The following is a 13,635-nucleotide window of genomic DNA, read 5'->3' as shown; positions in this document are numbered from 1 at the left end:
AGCCTTAGTCATGGTACAGCCATGAGCATGTGATGTATATGAAGTTGCTGATAAAATATGAACGAATAACTGCTTGCTTACTCATCAGTGATCGACTACTGCTCATTTGGGAATGATAGCTGTGAGCACGAGTGCGTGAGTGTGCTTCAAAGCTTTTATTGCCGCTGCAATGAAGGATATGCTCTCAATGAGGATGAAACAACTTGTTCAAGTCAGTGAGGGCAACAAAGTCTCACATTGCACACACACATAGTAATTGTGCATAGTAATAATCAGTGGCTTATGCCATTAACAATTAGTTGTTGCTGCATATTAATTGTTGCTCATCTTTCTATTCTAAATTAAGTACAATTACTGTAACTTACTGTTCTCTGCCTGTTTCAGTGATCAACTACTGTTCATTCGGAAATGATAGCTGTGAGCACAATTGTGTGGGTGTCCTTAACGGCTTTTACTGCCAGTGTAATGAAGGATACAAACTAAACATGGATGAAAGGACCTGCACAAGTTAGTGAAGCCCAATCTCATCCTTATACCCACACAGACATTCTCATTGAACATGTGCTAAACTCTGCTGTAAATATACAGCTTTTTGCATAGGCAATTTTTAATCATATTTTATCAGCTTGTTCAGCACAAATAATCTAAAATAAAAAAAGATTATCTTTAATTTTATTGTCACTGTAATGAATGATACATAATAAAAAAACCTTTACATGTTAATGTATAAGCCTAGTAATCCTCCACCCACAGAAACCTGCAGTGCATTTAGAAACTGGCAAACACTACATTACTTCAGAAGATTGTGATTCCAGCCTGAGACATTATTAGAATAATTCTGTAAGGATTTTTGACAGACCAAATGTCTGCATTCCCTCTAGTGCTACTCATGTGTTTTGATTTGTCTCATATGATGCTTAATTACTGTACCTCAGGATTGCCAACTCTCATGCATTTGGGATAAGACACATGCTTTCAATTTTTGTCTCAAACTTTCACGCAATTTCTCACAGTGAAATTAATTTCATGCCAGCATATAAATAGTCGCAAATCTGCTCATATGATTTTCTTCTGTCAGTATTGAGAAGGTGTGGGTGTGTGAAGGTGTGTGTAATTAGACCAGTGAATGATTGGACCAGTCAGTGGTGGCTGGGTTTTTTATCAATCACTTAGTTTTTAACAGTGGTGGGCCGTCAGGGCCAGCAAGGCCTTCTCTGCTGGCCTAAACAGCAGTGATCTGAATCACTGACTTGCATTTTAATATATTTAATATATTTTTCCATGAATGTGTATTAAATTATTCCCAATAGTCTATTCTCTACATTTCATAGCTTTTCTCTTGGTTGCACTGCTTCCAGTAGTGTATATTTATGATAAGAGTATTTATCCAATCATATTTCAGCTAGTGGCTGACATCATGTGTCACCAGGGTGAAAGAAATCTGCCTTAAGGCCTTCAGAATCAATAGTGCAGGCACCTGTAGCTTAAAATAAGTGGCAATTAAATTGTTACATTAACCAATCAGATTTTGAGATGGCGTCACTGGGGCTATTCAGCAGGCATACGATTACGTCAGCAATTTCCCGTCCTTTGATTGGATAATTGGAGTAATCAGAGGCAGCAAACTGCACAAACTAAATAAAATATATATATTTCAACTCACAATGGCTGACAGAGGAGAAGAAATCGATTTGGTCACAGACATATTTACAAATGCATTTTCAAGGCGGACTGTAAAAAAATTGACTATTCCTTGTGAGGTGTGAAATACTGTAGCCTAATTTCTTTTTTACTTTGCTATTTAACGGTTGATTAGTATCTATTGCCGTGACATCATAATGATGGTATAGAGGTGGATAAATTCAGGAAGGACACCAGTGAAGGCCTAGGTGTGAAATGCACGGCCCGCCACTGTTTTTTCATCAGTCAATTTCTTACTGCACTGAAATAGTCACTTTATATAAACAAAGATCACTAGAGTGTAATTAGGGGTGTAATTAGACCAGTGAAGCCCAGCAACTTCTTGACCAGACCAGTCAGTAGTGGTTGAGTTTTGTATCAGTCACATTTTTTAATTAATCACCTGCACTGACTGCATGAAGATCCCTGGAGACAGAAGTGTTGAGACTTTGTTTGAAACGTAAGCATTCGTGCACACAAATAATTTGATTTACGCTCTAATATAGCTATTATTCCTTCATCCTTTACTGAAGCCATTATACATGTGCATTAGACAGTTTGATTAAGATTTAAAAACAGTATTTATCATAATGACTGCAAATGGGAATTCTAAAGTATTATAAGAAAGTGGATTGGGCAAGAGACCTCCTCAGGTTATATTGAGTAGCTAGGTAACTAGCATTTAGAGTAGTAAAAGTTTTTAAAAGTTAATCTAGTATAATATAAAAAATAGTAAACGATAATTAAATTACAAAATAATTGTGTTTTATTTTGTTTGGCTAAGCTAGTGATGAAGAATTACTTGATTTATTTACAGAATTTCATAATGTTGAAGAAAACTAGTGTTTATTTATTTATTTATGCACATTTTACCCCCTAATTCTAAAGTTATTTGATTAATATATTTCACTCTACCAAAGTTGGCAACCCTGATGTACCTAAATATAGTATAGTAGACGTGACTAACTGAGACGCCTTATGTGTGCACCTTTCCAAATTTTTTCCAATTAAATGAATTTACCAATCAAACTCGTTAAAAACATGATGTGTCAGAGATCATTTCTAAGTGTGATAGCAAAGGATGTACAATGCATATGGCTATATAATGATAAACTGAGGAAAAATGTAATAGTCTGAACACTTTCTGAAATCACTGCACAATCTGAACACCTGACAAAAATTTAAAAAACTATAAAACTAATTACTTTGTAATTAAAGAGTTACTTAATGTGTAAAAAGTCAATCTGTTATCTTTGTGGCTTTGTTCCAGTGATCGACTACTGTTCGTTTGGAAATGATAGCTGTGAGCACAAGTGTGTTAGCATTCTCAACAGCTTTTACTGCCTCTGTAATGATGGATACAAACTCAATGATGACAAGAAGACCTGCACAAGTAAGGAGAAATGACCAAGCACACACTTAGAACTTTGTAGCAATGCATGATTTTGTTACATTAAATGCTTCTTTACTTTAAAATCCTAGTCCTGAAGAATTTTACATTCACTAGAACACACCTTTTTGCTTTTTAACAGACACGTTAAGTATGAAAAAGTCACATGAAAAAAAATTGCATTAGTTAACTCTTTACTTCCTTCTCATGTTAGTCAGGTGAACTGGTAATATGAAAACCATAAAAAAATGCATTCAGTATCTTCAATGTGAATTCTTATTTCCTTGATGAGTACCAGTAGTGAAGTTTTTATTTCATGACATTTCATGGATAACCTATAAAAGGTCTCTACGACATCACACTAAATTGTCTTGCATGACTGTGATGATCAGCCATGTTAGGAGGTTAAATAAGGAAATTCCACTAAGGCAAGGCTATAGACCTTGACTGTATCAGTCTCGGTGTCCAATAATCTGGTCTTACAATATATCTTTAACCTTAACCTTTAAGCTTAACCTGAGATGCAGAAAAGGATACTAATGCTATGGTATCCTGGAAAAGCACTTTTTTTTAAATTTTTTCAGTGCCTTTAATACCATTCAACCACTTCTACTGAGTGAGAAGCTGATTTGGATGGGTGTCAGTGTGTCTAGTGTCTTCTGGATCACTGATTATCTTTCAGACACTGCCCAGTCTGTGCAGCTGGGGAGCACCCTGTCTGATGTGGTGAATAACAACACAAGAGAGCCACACTGGACTGTCCTGTTCAGTATAACTCTGAATCATGCCATCTGCAGAAGTTTTCTGATGACACAGCAGTGGTAGGGTGTATTAGAATTGGGCAGCAGGAATACAGGAAACTGGTGGATAACTTTGTGGAGTGGTGTAGTAGGAAACATCTGCTCCTTAATATAAACAAAACCAAGATGGTTTTCTTGGTGGTGGATTTTAGAAGGTACGAGAACTTTTTTTTTTGCACACCTGATTTATTGCTTCTTTTTTCTCATATTTACTAATATTACACTTTTTGAAAGTTATATTAATCTTTATTATGTTTTGTAGTATTGTTGTGCTTTTGTAGATCTGTATAGTGGTACCTCAGTGTTTGACCTTAATTTGTTCCAAAAGTCTGGTTGAATACCGATTTGGTCAAAAAACGTATTATTTTTCCCTATAGGAAATAATATAAAACGAATGAATCTGTTTCAACTCGATGGTTGATCTCACAACTTTCCTCTTGGCAACACTGATGCCTGATTTACCCTTTTTCAGAGACATGGCTACTGAAATTATACCACAAAAGATAGCGTGGGGTTATAACACAAGCACTCACAGATGATGCTTTCAGAAGAGATGACACATGTAAACTGCTTTATCTCTATTGCCTAAACCAGGGTGCACCGAATGGAAAGCCTGTGTGGCCTGGGCGTCGCTAGGCCATTTTTAGGGGGGCTTTAAAATTTCTACTCAGCCCCCCTAAAAATTCTGCGATTCTCCATAAACTGTACACAAATTCGTGATCGCCTCAGTCCCCTTTAAATTTCATATGAAAACGGCGGCAGACTTCGGCTCCTCCCCGTCTTTCAGAGCGTTCTTCAATCCGCAGTGTGTGTGTGTGTGTGTGTGTGAGATCAGGAAGACTCATACATGGCTTGTTCAGTATTCAAATGTTATACACATGTATGCAATACAGAGGAATGCTGCAATAAGTTTATCATCCTACCCTGTTAGTCAAACATTTATTTTATTTTATTTTATTTTATTTTATTTTATTTTATTTTATTTTATTTTATTTTATTTATTTATTTATTTATTTATTTATTTATTAATTAATTAATTAATTAATTATTTTTTACTATTATACCCTTTTTGGGGGCTGAGTCCCCCTTAAATGAAAATTTGATATTCGTTGCAATCCTGTATGAAACAAGAACCGGTGTTCCTGATGGTTGAGTCGTACACCGAAAATATTTTCGTACACTGAAGTCAAATTGACTCGAAAATTTTAATCAAATACCGAAAATTCTAATACAGGGGTGGTCGAGGACCGAGGTACCACTGTATTTTAGTGCTATGTTGATTTAACATAACAGTAATTAGAGGTTTTATATCATGAGTTATGAGTTAGAGTTATGGATTATATCATGCTTCCAGTTAAGGTGAAGGGGGCACTGAAAAAGCTCTGTCTAGGTATGGCCATGTTTGTTTAATCCATGGTTCCCCATGTTTACTTTAAATGACCATGGTGCAGTAGAAGTGTCAGAGACACGCTGGTGTATAAAAGGTCAGGCCCTTACAGACATCAAAGTTCATTTCCCAGTATGAATTACAGGGAGTGGGTAGGCTCACCCCACCATGAACATATCAGACTTCTGGTCACCAACTATTCAAGGCATCAAGTCATTCTGGCCCTGCCACAGACGGAGCTCCATAACCTCATTTATTATGGCCAGACTGGTAACTCACCTACTGGTTCCAGGACTGCTTAATCCACTGTTAATCACAGACAAGAGCTCGTGCTTACAGCCACACTTTGACTTGGATTCCCAGTCATCAGCTGAGCAAGGCTCCATTGAGGAGTATATCTAAGAAGTGCTTCAGCAGAGTTACATAAGACCCTAGATGTCACCCGCCTCAGTGGCCTTCAGCCCTGTGTCAACTACACAGTCAAATTTATCCTCTTCCACTAGTCTTGTGTGCTCCAGAGCAGTTCAGAAAGGCACAGTTCTTAAACAAGATTGACCTTCTCAGTGACTACAAACTGGTCACAAAAACAAAACAAAAGTGGAAAACTGCATTTAGCCTTTTTCTAATGGTCAATATAAACAGTGCATCATGTCATATGGGCTTTCTAATGCCTCTTAGTATTTCAGTGCCTTATAGAAAATGTGCTGAGAGACATACTGGAAAGCCTTGAGGGAGTTTCAATGGATCAAGCAAAGGTAGTAGCAGTGGTAAACTGCTACACTCCCAACACTACTAAGGAGTTGCAATGCTTAATTAGCTTTGCTAACTTATAGCTTTGCTAACTTATATCAAGCAGTGTTGATTCTTACCCCCTCCTGCTTCATATGGGCTATTAACTAGGAGCTAGACCAAGCCATAGCCCATGTCCCTTGATTGCAGGTACCCACTTCCACTCAAGATAATAGTGCACATTACCTGCTATGTCCGAGGTACTGGTGGCCTCACACATTCCACAATGTACCCTGGACAAGTTAGCTGGTCACATGGTGCTATGTATTTTGCAGTACAGCTTAATCACAAGAAAACAGTCATGTAAAAAATTTATATTTTGCCTTTAGCCAGCAGAGGGAAATGGGACAATTCCAAAATAATGGAGCAATAAGACTACTTAAGAGAGTCAAAGAGGCTGTCATGCACTCTGTCCTGGCAAAAGCATTGGCCAGTATGTCTACTAATGTGCTCACCTTCAAACACAGAGAGTGTTTGAGAGAGTTTAAATCTGACTTCTTTAATTCGTAGATTTAACATTTTTTTGTGGGTATGTTCTATTAAGAACTGGATGATGCTCACTCAGTCTTGGTTCACTTTCAGTGCAGGGTGAGTATTCAAGTTACCAACTGAGAACCATGGATCTAACAAAGCAACCACAGTAAAACAAAAAATATAAATTGTGCTCTACTTAACCAGAGGAAAAGAACTAGAACTTGGCTGCATTTATGGTGGCCTTACACCAAGGCCTAAGTGAAAAACTCAATGACAGTTTACCCATCACAACCCATCTTCATTCTTCAGGGGACCTAATCAAACTGTCAATCAAATGAGAAACCATCTTTGGTAGCATAACAGGAGCCAGGAAGTTGAGCAGCTCCAACAGCTTCAGGCTGGTTCCTGATGCTTCTCTGCCTCATATAGGTCCCTCAGATGCAATTGGGGCAAACCTGCCTAAGTTACTGGGAGCAGGATGCCCACATGAAAGAAGGCTGGTGTTCATACTGTGGGTGGCTATGTCATTTGTTCACAAACAACCATTAGCTCTTGGAAAAAAAACATGGAAGGAAGCTTCCTTGCCTTAACACCCCAAACTTCTGGGGTGTTACCTTTTTATCTCCATGAAAGTAGAAGGATGATTGCCTCAGAGAATTCATAGATTCAAGAGCTGCAAGGAATTTTATTGAGGCTGCCTTACATTACATAACATTACATTACATTACATTATATTATATTAGATTAGATTACCTGTGTTAAACAACATAGAACATAACACATTGTTTATCAGACTGCCCAATTTTTAGGTGAATATTGGAACGTGATTGACTTGGTTTTAGTTTTCATTTTCACCTGTGAATGCTACATTTGTTGTTTGAAAGGATAAGCCAACATAAAAATCAGAGGGAAAAAAAGACTCTGCTCATGATCCAAAACATCTAGTTCATCATGGTAGTGTCATGGATTGGGACTGCATGTATGCAGTCCAACAACCCCATTATAGACCTGTTGACATGGTTGGTAGCAGTCAGGTGACACCAGTGTCAGGATACCTGTGTGAAGGCTCATAACGCTTATTCCAAGGCTTCCTCACCATTTGAACTAATAACTAGCCAATATCAAGGCAGTCACGGACCGGCCAAGTCCAACATTTCTTTGCCTAGTGCAATGCTTTCTAGGCTGTACTAAAATGCTCTCTGGACATTTCCTGTTTGTTTTTTTTTGTTTTTTTTTTCACATAATTTAATTAAAAAAATATAGCAACATGGCCACTAACCACCCCTACAAAGAAGTCCACATGGCAGGTTCAGTGAAACTTAGCAGCTCAGGAGACTTTAAGGAGCTCAAGCACCACCTGTCCATGGCCTCTTTCCTGCAGCTCCAAGATCCCAAACTCCCCTTTGTGGTAAAGGTGGTAAGAGCCTTTACAAATAGATTGGAAGTTGGAGCTGATTTACTTTACAGCCAATGGATTGATGTTACAGATGTGTATTATATCTCCTTTATATCTCCAGCTTACAAAAAGGAGTATGAAACATTTTCCTGGGCCAGTAGTGGCTTAGTCCATGGCTTAACTATTTTCACCACACATATCCAAATCCAACCATACATGGATAAATAAAAATATATTAACTAAACTGCAAAGCATAATAACATCATGAGATGAACTAATCACTTTTGCACTCTAAAGGTGTACACTTGAGGGTACCACCCCTTGTACACCTCTTTTGATATGTACAACCATTAATTTCCATAATCAATGTTTACTGAAGCTTGTTCTATATTTCTCCTTCCAGTGATTGACTATTGTTCATTTGGGAATCACAGCTGTGATCATGAATGTGTGAGTGTATTAAATGGATTCCATTGCCACTGTAAAGAGGGATACACACTTCAAGGGGATGGAAAGACCTGTCAGGGTATGTATGGACCAATTAAAGTACATATTTTGAAGTGTTTTTGTTATTATGAATGAATATTAAAGCATATTTTATTCATTTTTATGACAAAATATAGATGTTAAACTCATATACAACTTTAGAATCATCACAAACATAAATTTATGTAGTTTTGAATTTCTCCCAAGTGTTCTGTCCTGAATACTGGAATGACTCCAAAACAACTATGTACTATGTATTATTTTACCAGAGCGTTTAGGCCATGATATGGCTTTTCCAGACTTCCTTTTGCTGCTGAACAGTTAGTGAGTAACAGGGACAGTAATTTTTTCTCTTTTGACTTTTAAAGCATTTAATTTACTTTTTAAAAATATTTGTTATGAACTATTTTTTCATTTTCACAATGAATCAATATTGGCTTTTGGGTCATAATGGTAAGTTTTATTTGTTATATATGTTAAATGCATTTATAGTTAAAATGGAGATTGAAAGAAAAGGTGACAGATGAAAGACAGAAAGTCATAAAGATAGATGACAGACAGAGAATGACACAAGTAGATAGATGGATAAATAGTGTGATTAACAGACAGACAGAAGGGGTAAGAGTTATACAGGTAAATTGATAGAAAGATATATGGAGAGTGAGTGTGCATGTGCTACTGGTAGACTGAGAGAGACATGGAAGAAGAAAGTGTGTTACATTGAAAGAAAGATAAAGAAAGTGAGAGTCTCTGTTACATAAACAATCCAAGCCAGGTTGTGAAAATGTCTAAATGTCATAGCACACCTTTCCTCACTAAGCCAGCTAATGTGAGCCATCCTTTATGTCCCTTGTATTGTGGGACAAGTTAATAGTCAGTATATGAAAGAACAGTAGTGATGCTTTGCTATGCAAGCGGCACTATTACTAGTAATAAGAAAAACAGATTGTTGGCTTTGTCAAGCAAACATAACTAAAGCAAATGGGGCACAGTTTGGAGGGCCAGAGAAAAGGGTCTGGACACTTTTGTGATTAAATGATTTCAATTTTTCATTTTTAATTTATCAAAATTAAATTCATTACACAAAGTTTACAAAGTGTGCCAGAAGAAAAGGGGTCAGAATACAATATATACTATATTCTTGAAATATAGGCCATAATTTAAAAATATTTTACTGGTTAAGTATTTTCATAACAGCTTTTTTAAAAATGCAAACACACTGTACTTTTGTCATTATATGTAGTGGTACTACAATTTCCTCAAAATTTCTTCTAATCACTTGTTTGTTTTCTTGTTTGTATTTTTCTAGCGGACAACTTGTGTAATGTAGTAGAGCATGGCTGTGAGCACCAGTGTGTGAGTACAGCAGGATCATACCATTGTATCTGCCCCGAGGGTCATCTTCTACAAGATGACCAAAAGAGCTGTGGAAGTATGCATACAAAAAAATCAACTTTCAAGCTAAATATTTTACTCTACCTCTCTAGGCCTAGTTTGACATTATACAGAATTGGTCTAGATGAGCTTTAAACAGGTTTTTATGTTGTTGTTTTTAATCTTTTTTGCCTTATTATCGTTAATATACATTTCCTCAATTTTAGGCTGCAGATCAGCCAACATTGACTTGGTTCTTCTGATTGATGGCTCTAAGAGTGTACGGCCACAAAACTTTGAGCTCATCAAGCAGTTTGTCAACCAGGTTGTGGACCAACTAGATATCTCTGCTCATGGGACACGTGTGGGTCTTGTTCAGTACTCCAGCCGGGTGAGGACTGAGTTCCCATTAAGTATGTACAAGAGCAAGGAAGAGATCAAGGCAGCTGTGATGAACGTAGCCTACATGGAAAAAGGAACCATGACAGGGCTTGCACTAATGCACATGGTGCAGCAAAGCTTCTCTGAAGCTGAGGGTGCCCGGGCTGCTTCAAGAAACATACCTCGTGTTGGGCTAGTATTTACTGACGGACGTTCTCAAGATGACATAACAGAATGGGCCAAGAAGGCCAAGGAAGCAGGTAAGCTGCTTATAATGGCAAAACACAGTGTGAACTCAGCAGTGTTCACAATAAACAGATTTATAAAAATAGGTTTAATATGTTTGTATTTTCCCGTAACACTCAGTAATTATTCTATAGAAATAGTGACCTATGTGACTTGCAATGCACAAATAAGAGCTTGCTCACAGAGATCTATACAAGATGACAAATTCAAAGTCAGATATGATATATTTTTTTGGTACAGTTGGCCACCACTGCCGAATTGCCACTCTTGGCAGTTGCCGATGTGGATGTATCTGCCCTGTTTGAAGGGCTAATAAAGTACAAATGTTGTTGTTGCAACACATCAAGATAAATAGAGTTCAGTCACCTTGACTTTACACTACTACACATATCTTCATAAAACTGCACAATTCCTACATGCTCATTTTTCACTATTGTGGTAGGATATGAATTATGAAGAGCTACATTTATTCTGTTTTACAGGAATTACAATGTATGCTGTTGGTGTGGGCAAAGCTGTAGAGGATGAGCTGAGAGAGATTGCATCTGAGCCAGTGGAGAAACATTTCTTCTACACCTCAGACTTCACCGCTATCAACCAGATTGCAGAGAACCTTAAACTTAATGTCTGTCCAGGTATATGGTGAAAATGTGGGGGGAAAAATTCACTTGTGAAACCAAGCAGAGTATATGAATGGGATTATCTACTGATAAATTATTCTCTAGCACCATCTGGAGGATATTGTGTTTGTTGGCACGTTAATAATCAAATTAATATATAAGTTTAATAATCAAATTTGGATTTGGATTGCAGAGGAGAGTCAGGGTGAAATAGAAGTGAAGGACCCCTGTGCTTGTGACAATCTGGTGGAGTTCCAGCAGGCTACAACTGTCACCCTCAACCAGCTCAACCAGAAACATATCCTTTTTAGTTCTGTGTCTAAGTCTAAGTCTTTACAATTAAATGCTATTATAGTATTAAAAATATTAAAATTAATATAGTATTGCTAATATAATATTATACCCTGGTAAAATATATGTGAACATTTCCCACCACATACTGCATGTTTTACAGTAAAAAGTCAGAATCTTGTCAGATAATACTATAACGTGTGATAGAAAAAGTGATCATAGCTAGTTATATTTGTGACAGGTGATTATATTCAATCACATAATGGCCTGATTTGTTTAGAACCCACATTTGCACAACCCTCACTTGCACTGGAAAAATGCTAGCACAAAAGGGCTTTTCTTGTGCAGTACCCATACCAAGAGAATACCAGTTGTTTATGGTTTCAAAAAAGGCCTTTTTTGTGAATTGAATCAACTATCTGTTGAAACAAATGATTTATCTTGTTATTATTTTAAGGGACAGAAGGAGTATTTTAATGAATACTGGTCAAACCACTAATTTAGCAGTGTGTATACACAACCAGTGATGGGCCTGTATACCCTCCCATCTTTCACAGCATACCTTGCTATACTTGATATGCATTTTACTCAATTCAGTTCATCCATCCATTGTCTATACCTGCTTTATTCCTAATTAGGGTCACAGGGATCTGCTATAGCCTATCCCAGCACACATTGGGCGAAAGGCAGGGGTACACCCTAGACAGTCCATCACAGGGCCACATATAGACAGACAACCACACACTCTCTCCTATGGGGAATTATTACCAATCAGCCTAATGTACATGTTTTTGGGCTGTGGGAGGAAACCGGAGTACCCGGAGTGAACCCACGCAAGCACGGGGAGAACATGCAAACTCCACACAGAAAGGCCCCTGCCTGTTCAGACCTGGGATTTGAACCCAGGACCTTCTTCCTGTGAGGCAACAGTGCTAACCACTAAGCCTGCATGCTGCCCCAGTTCAATTCACTTCAATTCACTTCAATTCAATTCAGTTCAATTCAATTCAATTAATTTTATTTCATTCAGTGAAATATCTCCATCAGTTTGTGACATTTTTTCATTATACCTAGTCCTTAACTGTATCACTGTCAGTAATGACTACACGATTGGAGTATCTGGAGAAGCAGCTGCTCCAAAGAAAATGAGATTATTACACCATCTGCAAGACTAGAGCTTTCAGGGGATGAGCTTGTTATGTAAAATTCGTTTTACATAACCAGTGGTCTGTGGGGATTGAATATATAAACTGCATTTACATTAAGATTAATTGTGCATGACAATACATGCACTAGAGTCCATAATAGATGCAGTTTTACAGTTTTCATTGTACCCTGTTTATAGTTGTCCTTTTTTTAAGCAATTATTAAAAATATTTATGATCAATTTTTTCATATGAGCACTGCTGTATGGTGTACAGTTTATACATTTAACAAAATTTAATTTTTTTATGTTTTTTTATTGATTTTTTTAGAATGACATAAATTTAAATAGAAAGTACTTATATAAAGACAGATGACAGATTAAAGAAAAAAACAACCAAATGTGTCATGGAAAAGTGTCACTACAAACTACCAGTACAGTGTCAAAATGGCCACATAGATTCTGTAAGTCTTTGGAACATAACTAGAGGGATAGTACGCTGTTCATCCCAGAGATACTGTATTTGATCATTTACTGTTTTGATCTTAGTAAAGATTGTTGGCTAATACAGTCCAAAATTGGCCATAAGTGTTCCCTAGAGCTAAGACCTGCCGTGAAGGCCACAGCATATGATTTAGATCTTTTTCATATTCATTAAACTAGTCAGTGAGCCCTCATGCCCTGTAGATGGCGACACTGTCATCTGGGATGATATCACTTCCATTAGGAAAAGAATCATGATAAAATTTATCAGTTTGAAAAATAATTGATTTGTCATGCACCTGTTTAGATAATAAACTAATTACTGAATTGTGTTATTTCTGTAGTTACCTATATAATTAAATTTACTAATATCTTAAATAATTCTGGTTTGAAATATCCTGGTTCAGCTATAGTTGACAAAAAGTTGCACATACCTACAGGATCAATGATCAGTTTCAGTAAGAGCTCTTTACTTTTTCATGCTTTTTGTCCTCTGTGATTATTATTTTATAGTGACCAGCATGTGAAATGAAGATAATGAAATGCTGTTAAAATTCTGGACTAAATGATTTTCAAGATTATCATTTATTATTTGAATTTATCTGTGTAAAACAGCTTTAGTGCAGATTATCCCATTTAATTTTGTAACCCCTGAATTTGACCCCTGTTCTTTATATACTTTCTAATAAACAAA

The 13,635-nt window shown here is 36.9% G+C and overlaps 1 protein-coding gene across 2 annotated transcripts in view; it reads left to right on the top strand.

Annotated features, from left to right (window-relative positions):
- Nucleotides 1-13,635, top strand: part of matn4 (matrilin 4) — a 22,461-nt gene extending 8,826 nt beyond the window's left edge. Inside the window, exons 7-15 of one of the 2 annotated variants that reach the window (XM_058404045.1) lie at nucleotides 89-211; nucleotides 385-507; nucleotides 2,951-3,073; nucleotides 8,320-8,442; nucleotides 9,712-9,834; nucleotides 10,004-10,417; nucleotides 10,886-11,038; nucleotides 11,217-11,321; nucleotides 12,405-13,635. In XM_058404045.1, coding sequence (XP_058260028.1) covers nucleotides 89-211; nucleotides 385-507; nucleotides 2,951-3,073; nucleotides 8,320-8,442; nucleotides 9,712-9,834; nucleotides 10,004-10,417; nucleotides 10,886-11,038; nucleotides 11,217-11,321; nucleotides 12,405-12,463 — 1,346 coding nt within the window. In that variant the 3' untranslated portion in view covers nucleotides 12,464-13,635. The remainder of the gene's footprint in view (nucleotides 1-88; nucleotides 212-384; nucleotides 508-2,950; nucleotides 3,074-8,319; nucleotides 8,443-9,711; nucleotides 9,835-10,003; nucleotides 10,418-10,885; nucleotides 11,039-11,216; nucleotides 11,322-12,404) is intronic. The other variant, XM_058404046.1, reaches the window with a different exon arrangement.

Source organism: Hemibagrus wyckioides, linkage group LG11, assembly GCF_019097595.1.
Source record: "Hemibagrus wyckioides isolate EC202008001 linkage group LG11, SWU_Hwy_1.0, whole genome shotgun sequence".
NCBI lineage: Eukaryota > Metazoa > Chordata > Actinopteri > Siluriformes > Bagridae > Hemibagrus > Hemibagrus wyckioides.
The sequence above is the reverse complement of the archived record's forward strand: the minus strand, read 5'-3'. Positions and strand labels throughout refer to the sequence as shown.